The 13,600-nt window shown below is 40.2% G+C and overlaps 1 protein-coding gene across 1 annotated transcript in view; it reads right to left on the reverse strand.

Annotated features, from left to right (window-relative positions):
- The window catches only part of LOC124258107 (sulfotransferase 1C4-like), an 82,831-nt gene that overhangs the window by 20,748 nt on the left and 48,483 nt on the right, over positions 1-13,600 (reverse strand). Inside the window, exons 2-6 of the mRNA XM_046692173.1 lie at positions 4,620-4,797; positions 3,869-4,198; positions 3,106-3,212; positions 2,159-2,321; positions 503-608 (exon numbers count right to left, since the gene is read on the reverse strand). Coding sequence (XP_046548129.1) covers positions 503-608; positions 2,159-2,321; positions 3,106-3,212; positions 3,869-4,198; positions 4,620-4,779 — 866 coding nt within the window. The 5' untranslated portion in view covers positions 4,780-4,797. The remainder of the gene's footprint in view (positions 1-502; positions 609-2,158; positions 2,322-3,105; positions 3,213-3,868; positions 4,199-4,619; positions 4,798-13,600) is intronic.

The following is a 13,600-nucleotide window of genomic DNA, read 5'->3' on the forward strand; positions in this document are numbered from 1 at the left end:
CAAGTCAGCGAGTCTGATCATCCAACCCCGTTAGTCACCTTTTATAAAACGCATGGGTTGCTGAAGACTAATTCTAGCCTGTATCTTCACGGGTTTCCTATATTTTGAATATGTGTATGGCTGGATATCCATATCAACTGGTCTTTGCTTTGTATCACCACTAATTATCTTTCTTATCTCCAATTACATGTCCAATACTACCAAAAGAAAATACAGTGGTGAAACTTCAGATACCCATTTGTATTTGCCAATATCAAGTTAGCGTGTCAAGCTTGAAGTAATACTGAGGTTGGTTTACGATGCATTCTGTCGCTTTGAACAATATGGCTACAATGACTACAAGCCTGCGTGCTTGAGATCGGATTTCTCATTCTCCGTTTGGTCTGCGTACAATATGGGTAAAATCTGTAAACTAGAACAGCAGCTACTACAGCGTTGGCTGTGTCCATGGATGTAGTGATTACTGTGAACCTGATTTTGTCCTACAATGAACAGTGTGAACCTCATTTTGTCCTTGAACTTGCTGTCCTTCATCTTCTCCTGGTACAACTTTTCCAACATCTCGTTCTGTTCCGGTGTCAGCCAGTTCTGCCAGTCTCCCACTTGGCCTGGAACGAGGAACACATTCAATGCAGAGTTCACATTGACAGCCCTGGAAGAAAACAATTGTGTAACGTAGCACTCACAAATATTCCACCAGCATGACGGCGGTCTGTAAAACACTGAGTCTGGGCCAGACAATCCAACATGCGTAGCGACATTTGCAATTGGGAGTCCTGTCAGTCCTGTCAGTCACGACAAGCATGTTGGGGATGGGGTGGGGGTGAGTCTTGGGCTTGAATGTAAGAGCACGACTTTGATTTCTAATTAATATTCTTAAAAAACTTCTTACAACGTCTGATATCATGCCTAGTATACCTGCTGTATACCACTCGGGAAATGTACATGTTCTTCTCATTATAATCCCCGAAATTGGAATCCCTAGAAGTAGACGCTCAACCCTAAAAGTGATAATGATTGTATTTCGAGACAACCGCAAGCCATATGAAGTTTCGTCACTGCAGTGTTTGAGTGTATTTGAATATAATTAAAGGACAGGTGTAAACAGGGATTATTACCAGAAGATTCTAATGTCAAATTTACATGAAATAAGAAACTCACTACAAGAGGGGCGGTGGGATAGCCCTGTTGTTAAAGTGTTCCCTGCCATGATAAACCCGATTTAAACTTCCAACACGGGCACATTGTGTGATGCCAATATTTTTGGTGTTCCCAGCTAGATAATTTCTAAAATCTTGGTTAAACTTTATTCACTCACGACATGGTGGTAATTGGTGGTGAAAATGTTTCATGAGACTTTCAGAAAACATGTACTTTTTATACACTAGGAAGGGACAAATGGACACATGTTATGAGAAAACGTATAATGGTTCAAGTGAGTAGTGGTGTTTCGATTATTGAAATAATCGAAGATTGGTCGCAGTGACCAAACGACCAAGCAATCGATCACATTTTCTCATAATCGAACACAAACGATTTTGGAACTACTGTTTTAGTCTTTAAAACACTTGACGATGGAACATATCTTCGAAGTTGTCGGGGCCTGCAAACTTGTTTAATTCTTAGAAAACTCACTTCACTAACTGAAAAGTCATGACTGAATATTTCTTGAAGACTCCAGGAAGTTTGTGGTCATGATATATTAGTCATCACTTTAAAGTAGCAAGTTGCATCATCTTATACCTATCTGCAATAACAACCTGGATATGAAAATCTGAAAAATGATGCTAACCAATTTTTTTCGATGATTGTTCGTTGGTAATGAAGCAATCATCAATTGTGAGATTTCAACCAATTCCAAACACTAATGGTTTTACGCCGCTTTTAGCAATATTCCTACAATATCACGCCTGGAGACACCAGAAAGGGGTTTCACACATTATGCCCATATAGGGAATCGAACCAGGCTCTTCAGCGTGACCAGCAAACACCTAATCACTAGGCTACCCCACCGCCCAAATCAGTTCGAGGTTGAGTTTTAGACATGCCTGCACAAAGTCTCTACAAATCGAAATGTGTCGGTAGTGCGTCGATATGAAAGAAGCGAAACGAACAAAAGCATCTATATAGTTATATACCCTTGATCCCTTTGGCTTACCTTTCCTGTAAACAAAAAGTTGGCCCTTGAACTTTGGATCGTATGGTTCCTTGTCGCCCTTCATATTCTTAAAGGAACATTTCTCTGCCACGGCGCTGTAGAGTGAGTCATCAGTAGGTACTCCCAGAAACACTGCCAACTTCCGGATTTCCTCCAAGGGCTTCTGAGGACAAGACCATGCATGGTTATTCAACAAAATGTTTATCGTGATGTTGGTATTAAAAGAGGATATGGTTGGCCCAGGCTTTCAACCCATCTCAGTTCACTTTACAGAGTTGGGACTCTTCTTCAAGCCAGAAACCGGGGATTTGGGGTTCGATTATAGGTGGGTTTCACTCTTCTTCAAGTGAAATGACCCGACAAGAGTCTTGCTTGTCCTAAAAATCGACTACCATGATCGGATGATCAGGCTCTTGTCATCGTGTCCCAGTTGCGTAGATCGATACTCATGCTGTTGATCACTGGATTGTTTGGTTCAGACTCGATTAGTTACAGACCGACGCCACATAGCTGGATTATTGCTGAGTATGGCGTTAAACACCAACCAACGAATGAAGTGGTAGACCTTGATTGTATGAGGATTATACCCTCACCACCCCAACCCCGGATATACAGGGAGCTGGCTATTACCTCTTATCACAAATTACATCTCAAGTTATGACACCATTTTTGAGTGTGATGATCATTATTCCCTGAATACTCTGGATTTAATAATCACTGCTCTTGAATTTGTACTGTCACTTTAAATCGTATGGTTTCGTTGCTGATGCGGCTTAAAGCAACACTCGCTCACTCACTCACTCACTTACTCACTCACTCACTCACGCTGCTTCTTTGATACCTTTGCAGTGATTTGTATGTCTTTTTAGCGTTTTGTTTCTCACAGGTTTTCGTTTCAACTTAGGAATAACCATGTAAGTGTTAACATAAGCTGTGAAATCTCTGACCTGCTTCATGTCTTCATAGTACATTATGTGTATAGGGTGTCGGTCTTGCTGGGCCTCGATGTCCTTCTCCCACTCAAGGACATAGTCAAACCAAGATCCGTAGTCCGCTGCAAGAGGACAATGGTGCTGGTAGATAAGATACACTCACTGTGCCTAAATTATTCATCACTTTGTATTCTACGTGGCAGTCTTATGAAAATTAAGTCAGTCTATCGTTGTCCTCACGAGCTGCATTCCACGCGACATAAGCATCTTCCATATTGAATTTGTAGGTTATGCACGTGACTGTCATGTGATAAGCTTAAAATTGCCGTCAGCTCTCGCATTTCCTCGCATTTGACGTGTTTTTGCTGTCTGACGTGATGGGTCACAAAAATTCAGAACTCAGTTTATTGATTGCTTAAATCGGTAAGGACTTAAATTTACTGAAATGACCAGATTTTGACTTGGAATACATCAGACCCCAGTAACTAGATGAAAAGAGGTTCTGTGACCTGTATATCAAAAGGTCGAACCCTTAGCGAGGATCTGCACCAGATGAAGATTTCATGCTGAAAATATTCACAGTAAATAGACGTATGTTTTTTTAAAGATGGCTGACGGGGTTGTTAGTTTCTCATCGTACCCCGAACTCACGACTAGTTGCTAACAATATGAATCACAGGAATGTCTGGTCCGACTCGTATATGTGCCTTCCTCATATCTTGGATATTATTTGAGTGCGATGTTAAACAACAAAACAAAGAAATGACAAATGATTTACTTTTCCCAACCAGGAAGAAAGGGAGATAATCCTTTAAGGATCCATTGTACTCCCCATATAGATTCGTGAATGACTTGTGGTGGTTAAAGAAGGACACAACAACATCCTTAGGATTTCTCAGGACAAAGATAATGCGACACCTCTTCTCTCTTGCTTGTACCGGAAGTTGGTTGTACCGAACATGCGTGTTGAGGACTCGATGGGAGCCTGGGAATGAGTCTATGACTTCTTGTGGCTGGAGCTCCACCATGACTTTACTCTTCCAGTGAGGGACGGTCTCTGCTTTACCCTGGAGCAGCATGGAAGTGATTTCCCAAAGCCAGTGTGTACCTAAGAATCATGATGCATCTACTTTAGGCACTGCTTTTGTTACATTTGATAGTACCATGGTAAAATGGCAAACACGTACTCATTAGGACCGTATTCTCTTGGACATGAAGTGTTCATCTTGAAATTAATCAAGGCTATACTAGATCATCAACATAACAACCTATAATCATGTCCTCCTCCTAGTTTAGTTTTACTCCGCTTTTACCAATAAATCTGCAATATCACCAGGGGGACACCAGATTGTACCAATGTGGTGAATCCAAGCCGGGTCTTCGGCGTGACGAATATACGCTTCAACCACTCGGCTACGACACTGAACCCCGTTTCAGTACTTGCAGTAGTCATCGATTTATCACCGACACCTTAAATATCAGTTTTTAGTATGGTTTGGGGTGTGTTACGCATATACCAGTGAAGATACCTGATTTGGGATATGCAAGTAGTAATATATCGTCATCTTTGACCTTCAGCTGCGACATGCCCTTCACTATTTCCTGGTCAACGATTGGATACCGAAAGCCATCGACCTCCAGGAAGCTGATAGAGTTACCTCCTACGTCGTGGTCCTCGACAACAGACATCCTTGAACGGCCGAGGGACTGTACATAAAGAGGAAACGGAAAATATAAAAGTCGTCATCTGGTTCATATTTCTGGTCATGACACAGTGTTGAAATTTATACCTATCAGTCTTTTTCCAAAGAGTTCTTTCAGCTTCCGCATAGAATATCGCCTTTTATTGTTTATTCATTTATTTATTTGTCATTGTTGGCGCCATTGCTGTATATTCTTAATTGATGGAGTCAGTATATACTCCAAAACGTCGTGTCCTATAGATCACAGATTTTGATCCTTACACCTTTGTGTGTATGAATTCTAACGGGCATTCAAAGACTCATAAACAGCAAAATTGTGCATCACCTGAGCCATTGCATGGAAAATCAACACATCTTTTCAACGGCAAACGACAAACAGAGCCAGTGTTAAACTTTTACTGCCGCGAATGAAATGTTATGACATGGAAAAACAATGTTTCAAGGTGTTGTTACGATTATATTTTTCCCACAGCAAGAACTTAGAAAAGCATCCACGAAAAGTGATCCATCAATTGAATCATTTAAAACGTTTGCTAAACTGTAAATTTTAATGAAATATGAAGTGACAAAATACTATCTTTGGGACACCCTGGTGGTGTTCATAGTGATCAGACAGGGTAGAACCCACGCAGACTAAAATTCCATATTTCCACGAAGTGTCATATGCTTTTTCTAGATCGAAAAAGATAGACACTCTATATTGCTTATTTATAATGTCAATTTTAACCAATCGCACCAAATGGTCAATGGTACTGCGATATAATATTTGTGATTAAATTATTACATTCCAAGTACCAAGTAAATCTGATATTTACCATGCGTTCCATGGTTTTGCAAACGCAGCTAGTTATAAGTTGTGAAATGGGTCTATAGTGAGTGAGGTTAGTTTAACGCCGCTTTTAGCAATATTCCAGCAATATCATGGCGGGGGACAACAAAATCGTACCTATGTGGGGAATCGAACCTGGGTGTGACGAGCGAACACTTTAACCACTAAGCTACCACGCCGCCCCCGAAATTGGTCTATAATTAGAGGGATCGGTATGATCACGTCCAGATTTGGGTATGGTACAACTATGGCATCATGCCAGAAGGAAGGGCATTTACCAAATTTCATCAAAAATATTCAACAGTGTCTCTAAACATGGTTCGGGTAAGTGTTTCAGAAGTTGGTAACGAATATTATCAGCTACTGCATCAGTATCATGATCTTGTTCTAAAGCAGTATGGGGCTCATAAATAGTGAAGATTTCGTTATAATCTTCCCCTTTTAGTATTTTTGAAATTGGGAACATAGTCACTGTAGGAAGAATGTTTCGCAAGTGTTTCAACCAGGTTATTTGCGATATCCATTTCTTTCAGTTGATAATTGATCTCCAGTTTTGAGATGGTGTATGCTGAATTAAGATTTACTTTCTGGACTTACAACTTAATTTTCTGAATTATGTTCTATACCTTTGAGATCAGGGAACGTGAATTTATTTTTGAAACATAATTTTACCATGATTGGCATTTCTTTTGTATAAAGGCCCACAGGACTTTAGCATTTATAATTGTATACTTATGTAAATCATGCTTCTGTCTTCCGTTGTTTTGTTTTTCTTTCGCAATTAGAATTCTATTCGTTTTCCCTTCAAGCATACAATCAGATTCAATCACAGGTTCAGGGACAGGTTCGGTCTGCGAAGCTGATGAAGAGTTAATGTTTATAGCATCGATTGGATACAGTATTTCTGATCGTTGGATACCCAACTAATAGCAGTTTGACAACCATCACCAGATTTGAGAGGAATAAAGGAGACTTGTCATGTTTACAAGATTTTGCGCCATGCCAAAATTGTTTACATTTAAAACAACGGAGTGGGTTGGAAATATATACATCAACTCCGATATTGAAATTCCCAACTTTGATCGATGTAGGGATCTTTGTGAGGGCAAAGGTAAACAGGTATGTATTTGTACTTACTACCAATATCTATCAATACTATCACCATCTTTCCTTGTACATCGTTTCACTGATGATACACCTTGGGTCTGTAGTTCTGTCACAATTTCATCTTCGGATATGTCTTAGCACGATCTCGGACACTGCCTCAGCATGAATTTAGAGTTCTGTGCACTGACACAACTATCTCAGTGTTTGCAGAATTGTAGTGCCTTTAATAAACCCTGATACTGATTTCCCCTTGCACATTCAACAAGCAGGGAACGGGAGCGGAGACGAGTGCCATTTCTAACTGTACCACAAATTGTTTCAATAGATTTAGAAACTACGAAGGGGATGATTTTAAGGTGTTCACTATTACCTTCAACGACTAGAAATACATTGTGGAGTGATGGGTCACGATGACACTCAATATACCCACAGGGAAACATGAATACAGTGTGGATTACTGGGTCACGATGACACACAATATACCCACAGGGGAACGGAAATACATTGTGGGTTACTGGGTTACGATGACACACAATATACCCACAGGGGAACGGAAATACATTGTGGCGGACTGGGTCACGACGACACTCAATATACCCATAGGGAAACGGAAATACATTGTGGCGGACTGGATCACGACGACACACAATATACCCATAGGGAAACGGAAATACATTGTGGCGGACTGGATCACGACGACACACAATATACCCATAGGTAAACGGAAATACATTGTGGCGGACTGGATCACGACGACACACAATATACCCATAGGGAAACGGAAATACATTGTGGCGGACTGGATCACGACGACACACTGTATACCCACAGGGGAAAAGAATACATAGTGGATTACTTGGCCACGATGATAAACAATACACCCACAGGGGAAATGAAATACAGTGTGGAGGACTGGGTCACGACGTGACAAACAATAATGCCACAGGGGAAATGAAATACATTGTGGATTACTGGGTCACGATGACACACAATATACCCACAGGGGAACCGAAATACATTGTGGCGAACTGGGTCACGACGACACACAACGAACCCACAGGGGAACTGAAATATATTGTGGAAAACTGGGTCAGAATTACACACAATAAACCACCAGGGATAGTGAAATACATTGTGAGGTATTGTGTCATGATGAGACACATTCAACCAATCCACAGAGTAAGTGAAATATGTTAATGAATATACGTGCCTTGACACAATTTATGAGGGGTCACAGTATCACATCACTGTGGTATGGGTTAAGTGTGACCAAATAGCGTCGTAGCTAAACACACACTTGCTAGTTCATTCTGTCAGACAAGCTTTTGCTGTAAATTAATATCTATCATAGTGCATAATTCACTATAAGAAAGAGCTCTGCAAAAGTTACAATTACATTTAGATTATCAAATGCAGTTATATTAGTCCAGTGTCGGGGTGTGTCATTTTAAGTAAGTTAAGAAATATTCAGTTTACGCTTAAATAGTTAACTAACCAGTTTTGACTCGTATCCAAAATTTCAAATTGCAGAGGTACCGTATCTGGGTAAAATTCAAAACACACAGATCACTCTCACATCATCGGAACAAAAATAGTATCGATCTACATTCACCAGAAAAAGTAATTATTCATGAAGTTAACTTATTTGTCCAGCTTTCTTACCTCGATGAAAGTGATGCGTGTGAAGTGAGAATCGGTATCTTTGTCGATGCAGTCTTTTGACCTACTAATCTTCCACTGCATGTAGTTTATGTTTGATAAACACTTCGCTCCGCATTTACCAGCTGCAATTTCACGAGTCAAGGTCAAATAATGTCCAATCACATTACCCGGGGATTTGACACTCCATATGAAACATGCAGACTTGATTTAACTCGGGGAGACAGGGCAATTTAATGTCTTTTCTTGTAACCAAGGTTCCTGTACAAGAAATGGGAGTAGCTCGGAAGAAAGATTAAATGCTTAGATATGTTGTGTGAGGGGTATGAGAGATGGGTATGTTGGGATAGATGTGTGTTTGTATATATAAATGGTACTATAGGTTGGTTTGTCTTTGAGTCCTCCTGACAACTCAATTGGATTTCACCCGTGAAGATCCGGGTTAGAATTGATCTTCAGCAACCCATGCTTGTATACAGGACGTTAACGTACTGCAAAATCAAAGCATAATTCAGTGGGTGTTCACAGTATGCGTTCACCTTCGCCCATGCTCCTTTATCTGAATATTTACAATGGACTCAATTTCTTATGATGATCGGTATTTGGTTTCTGATTGTTGTTCTGAGAAAATGACAACACTTTCCGTGCCTTTGGATGCAGTTGTTTTTGTGTGTCGTTCCCCCTTTCTATCCCGTCTCGAAAAATAAACAATTTCTAATCACCTTCTGATGATTTTTTTATGAACTTTTGGAGACGTAAACTAATTGTACCTTTCCTCTTTTCAACTTTAACTTTAGTAAATATCCACTACAACGTCTGCCGAAGTATTCTGAATGAAATGGGATGAGGTGATTTCAACAGACAACGGAGGATGTTCAGTTATCATGAATATTTTATGGTTTTTCATTCTTTTAACGTACTGCAAACTCAAAGCATAATTCAGTATGTGTGTGTGTGTGTGTGTGTGTGTGTTCTGACCAGTATCTCTGTACTATTTCCGCATATGAAACATTTGTGTGAGTGATAGCAATTGGTAAGTACTACAGGTATTATCAGGTATAGTATAAGGTATAGTATCAGGAATAGTCAGGTATAGTATCAGGTATAATCAGGTATAGTATCAGGTATAGTATCAGATATAATCAGGTAAAGTATCAGGTATAATCAGGTATAGTATCAGGTATAATCAGGTATAGTATCAGGTACAGTATCAGGTATAGTATCAGGTACAGTATCAGGTACAGTATCAGGTATAATGAGGTAGAGAGTGTCAGGTATAGTATCAGGTATAATGAGGTAGAGAGTATCAGGTATAGTATGAAGTATAGTATCAGGTACAGTATCAGGTACAGTATCAGGTATAATCAGGTATAGTATCAGGTATAATCAGATATAGTATCAGGTATAGTATCAGGTAAAGTATCAGGTATAATCAGGTATAGTATCAGGTACAGTACACTTTTATAATATCTATATATATTATATTTCAATGTCAAATGTTCTCGTCACGATATGGCTGAAATATTGCCGATGTGACAAATATTAACTCACTCACTCAGGTACAGTATCAGGTATAGTATCAGGTATAGTATCAGGTATAATCAGGGATAGTATCAGGTACAGAATCGGGCATAATCAGGTACAGTATCAGGTATAGTATCTGGTATAGTATCAGGTATAATCAGGTACAGTATTAGGTATAATCAGGTATAGTATCCGGTACAGTATCAGGTATAATCATGTAGAGTACCAGGTATAGTATCGGGTATAGTACCAGGTAGAATCAGGTACAGTATCAGGTATAGTATCAGGTACAGTATCAGGTATAGTATCAGGTATAATCAGGTACAGTATCAGGTATAGTATGAAGTATAGTATCAGGTATAGTATCAAGTATAGTATGAAGTATAGTATCAGGTATAGTATCAGGTATAGTATCGGGTATAGTATCGGGCATAATCAGGTATAGTATCGGGTATAGTATCAGGTATAAGTATCGGGTATAGTATCAGGTACAGTATCAGGTATAGTATCAGGTACAGATATGAGTTCATCGGAGGGGCAGTATGAGTACACCTTCCCGTATGCTCCTATATCTGAATAATTACAATGGACTCAAATGTCTCATGATAATGGAGATAGTCTCTAATTGTTTTTTATATTATTTTAAAATTGGGAGAAAATGACAACCCTTTTCGTACCTTGGGATGTAGTTGTTTGTGTGTTTCTTTCCCCTTTCCATCCCGTCTCGAAATACAAACCATTTCTATTCGTCTTCCTGAACATTATGAAGTTTTGTGTGAACGTTTGGAGAAGTAAGCAAATTGTATCTTTCCTCTTTTCAACTTTAACTTTACCAAATATGCAAAGCCTGCCGAAATATGAATATAATGGGATGAATTGATTTCAACAGACAACAGATGGGTGTTTAGTTATCATGAATATGTATATATTTTATTTATAGGCAACCTTTTCTGACATTTTCGGATTTGTGCACATAGATACTAATAAAGTCGACAGCCTTTGTAAGGAATCGTTGTCATCACGAGACCATTTCAGTGGGCTCTGCAAACAAGACAATATTGTGCAGATTAAGACGTGTAAGTTTAGGTGTATTTGTACCATACATTGTATTTAACATTAACATGTGATATCTGTGCGTTACCATTTGCTGTGTCTATCATCAAAACAAACTTGGTATAGTAGCGGGTTGCCATTTGAGAGAGAGTTCGCCAGACATCCGATCTATGTGTCTGTAGAACCTTATGATGACATTCTGAACCATGTCACATGAAGGTTTTCAGCTCCATCTTGATATACGATCGCTTAATGAACCAAACATATCCTGGTGTGCAACCTGACCTAATCAGGCCATAGTTTTCATCTTACTACGTGATTCGACTATTTTCAGGTCGCTATGACCCAGTACAATAAGGTAATTTTTATGTGTGTGCAACCTGACCTAATCAGGCCATAGTTTTTATCTTACTACGTGATTCGACTATTTTCAGGTCGCTATGACACAATGAAAAAAGGTTACTTTCTTTAAAACAACTTACATTCTGGTTTTGAATTACACAAAAAGAAAACATGTTGAGTTTATTGTTAAACAAACAACTAACAAACCGAACAAACCTATACGTGAATACTGTCACCTAATACCAACAACGGTAGGTGTTGGCTCTTCACTGTGGACAGCTTGACAGGCCACAATACTATAGGTGAAATATAGCTGAGAGGAACGTTCAACAACAAACAACACCGAACAGTATGAGTGAGTGGGTTGAGTTTTACGCCACACTCAGCAATATTCCAGGTATATGGCGGCGGTCTCGAGTCTGGACCAGACATTCCAGTGATCAACAGCATGACCATCGATCTGCGCAATTGGGAACCGATGACATGTGTCAACCAAGTCAGCGAGCCTGACCACCCGATCCCGTTAGTCGCCTCTTACGACAAGCATGGGCTACTGAAGGCCAATATTCTTACCCGGACCTTCACGGGTCCCCCAACAGTATGTGATTCTACCTTTGACGTTCAAGTGTCTTACATACAGTCTGGCAGAAAACAACACTTGCCGTGACGGTGATTGGTCACTTTACTCAAAAACTACATGCACAATCGTTAGCCGCCTAATGCCCTTGACAGTTAAGATGTTAAAGACATACTGATAGCTTATATAGACAACTTATTATTAAATCATAATTCATGAAATTCAAAATTCACATTGCCACACCAGTAGTCTGAATGCCGAGAAAATACACAACCAACCTGCTCAGTTGAAGGTGATACGCAGAACATCGAATTAATACTTTTTACTCTTACACCTGGAAACAGGCTATGTACGCTCTCTTCAAATTTCACTATATACTCCGGGTCCATCACTGTCCATCTAGGATCGGCCCACTTTGCTGTCCCTCCGTCCCTCCATACCTTGGCCCCGACGATTACACAATGCCATTTAGAAAGTGGTCAAATGTAATATATGCTATATTTGGGATTAAACTTTCTTAGTAAAGTACAAATTCTAGTGTTTTGGAGTTGAGTCCCATCCGGGATTCGAACCTACACCCTCAGTCAGGCACCTAATCGAGGGTGAGGGTGTAGTAGAACTGGTAATCCTGCATGACACGAGAGGCGAATTTAAAGGGTTGTAGTTGTGAAAGGGTTGTAGTTGTCGCACTTCTTTAATACATTGTAACATAAAACATATTATATCCAAAGAAAGCAAACAACTATATATAATAATTTAATACTTAACAGCTTGGTTTGATAAGCCCATCGAAACACGACAGAAAACAGCCTATTGTTTAAGCTGTGGGGTAGCCCAGTGGTTAAAGCGTCTGCTTGTCACACGGAAGACCCGGGCTCGATTCCTCACATAGGTACAATGTGTGAAGCCCATTTCTGGTGTCCACCGCCGTGATATTGCTAGAATATTGCTGAAAGCGGCGTAAAACTAAACCCACTCACGTTTGTGTGCAGAGGTAGTGTACCCCCTACCCCAATATTATGGTGAGTGAGTGAGTTTAGTTTTACGCCGCACTGAGCAATATTCCAGCTATATGGCGGTGGTCTGTAAATAGTTGAGTCTGGACCAGACAAGCCAGTGATCAACAGCATGAGCATCGATCTGCGCAGTTGGGATACGATGAAATGTGTCAACCAAGTCAGCGAGCCTGATCACCCTATCCAGTTCCCCTCTTACAACAAGCATGGGTTGCTGAAGACCTATTCTAATCTGGGTCTTCACGGGTCCCTCCATAGTGTGGAGACGAACAGTCTTGTGCAAATGGTGATAACATGAGAAGATAAGTTCTCAGCATTTCAGAATCGACAGTGTTTGCATGTATCTGAATAACTGGTAAATGATATGTCAAACGATGAAAGAAAGAGGAGGGATACGGTAGTGACGATATCTGATTTGGGATGTGCCAGTAAGAAGATATCGTCGTCCTTGACCTTCAGCTGCGACATGCGCTTGACTGCTTCTGCGTCGGGGCGGTGGGGTAGCCTAGTGGTTAAAGCGTTGGCTCGTCAAGCCGAAGACCCGGGTTCGATTCCCCACATGGGCACAATGTGTTAAGCCCATTTCTGGTGTCCCCCGCCGTGATATTGCTGGAATATTGCTAAAAGAGGCGTAAAACCAAACTCAGTCAGTCAGTCAGTGCTTCTGCGTCATCGATTGGATACCGAGAGCCATTGAAGT

This window comes from Haliotis rubra, unplaced genomic scaffold, assembly GCF_003918875.1.
Source record: "Haliotis rubra isolate DU_JTF1 unplaced genomic scaffold, ASM391887v1 Scf682, whole genome shotgun sequence".
NCBI classification, from domain to species: domain Eukaryota; kingdom Metazoa; phylum Mollusca; class Gastropoda; order Lepetellida; family Haliotidae; genus Haliotis; species Haliotis rubra.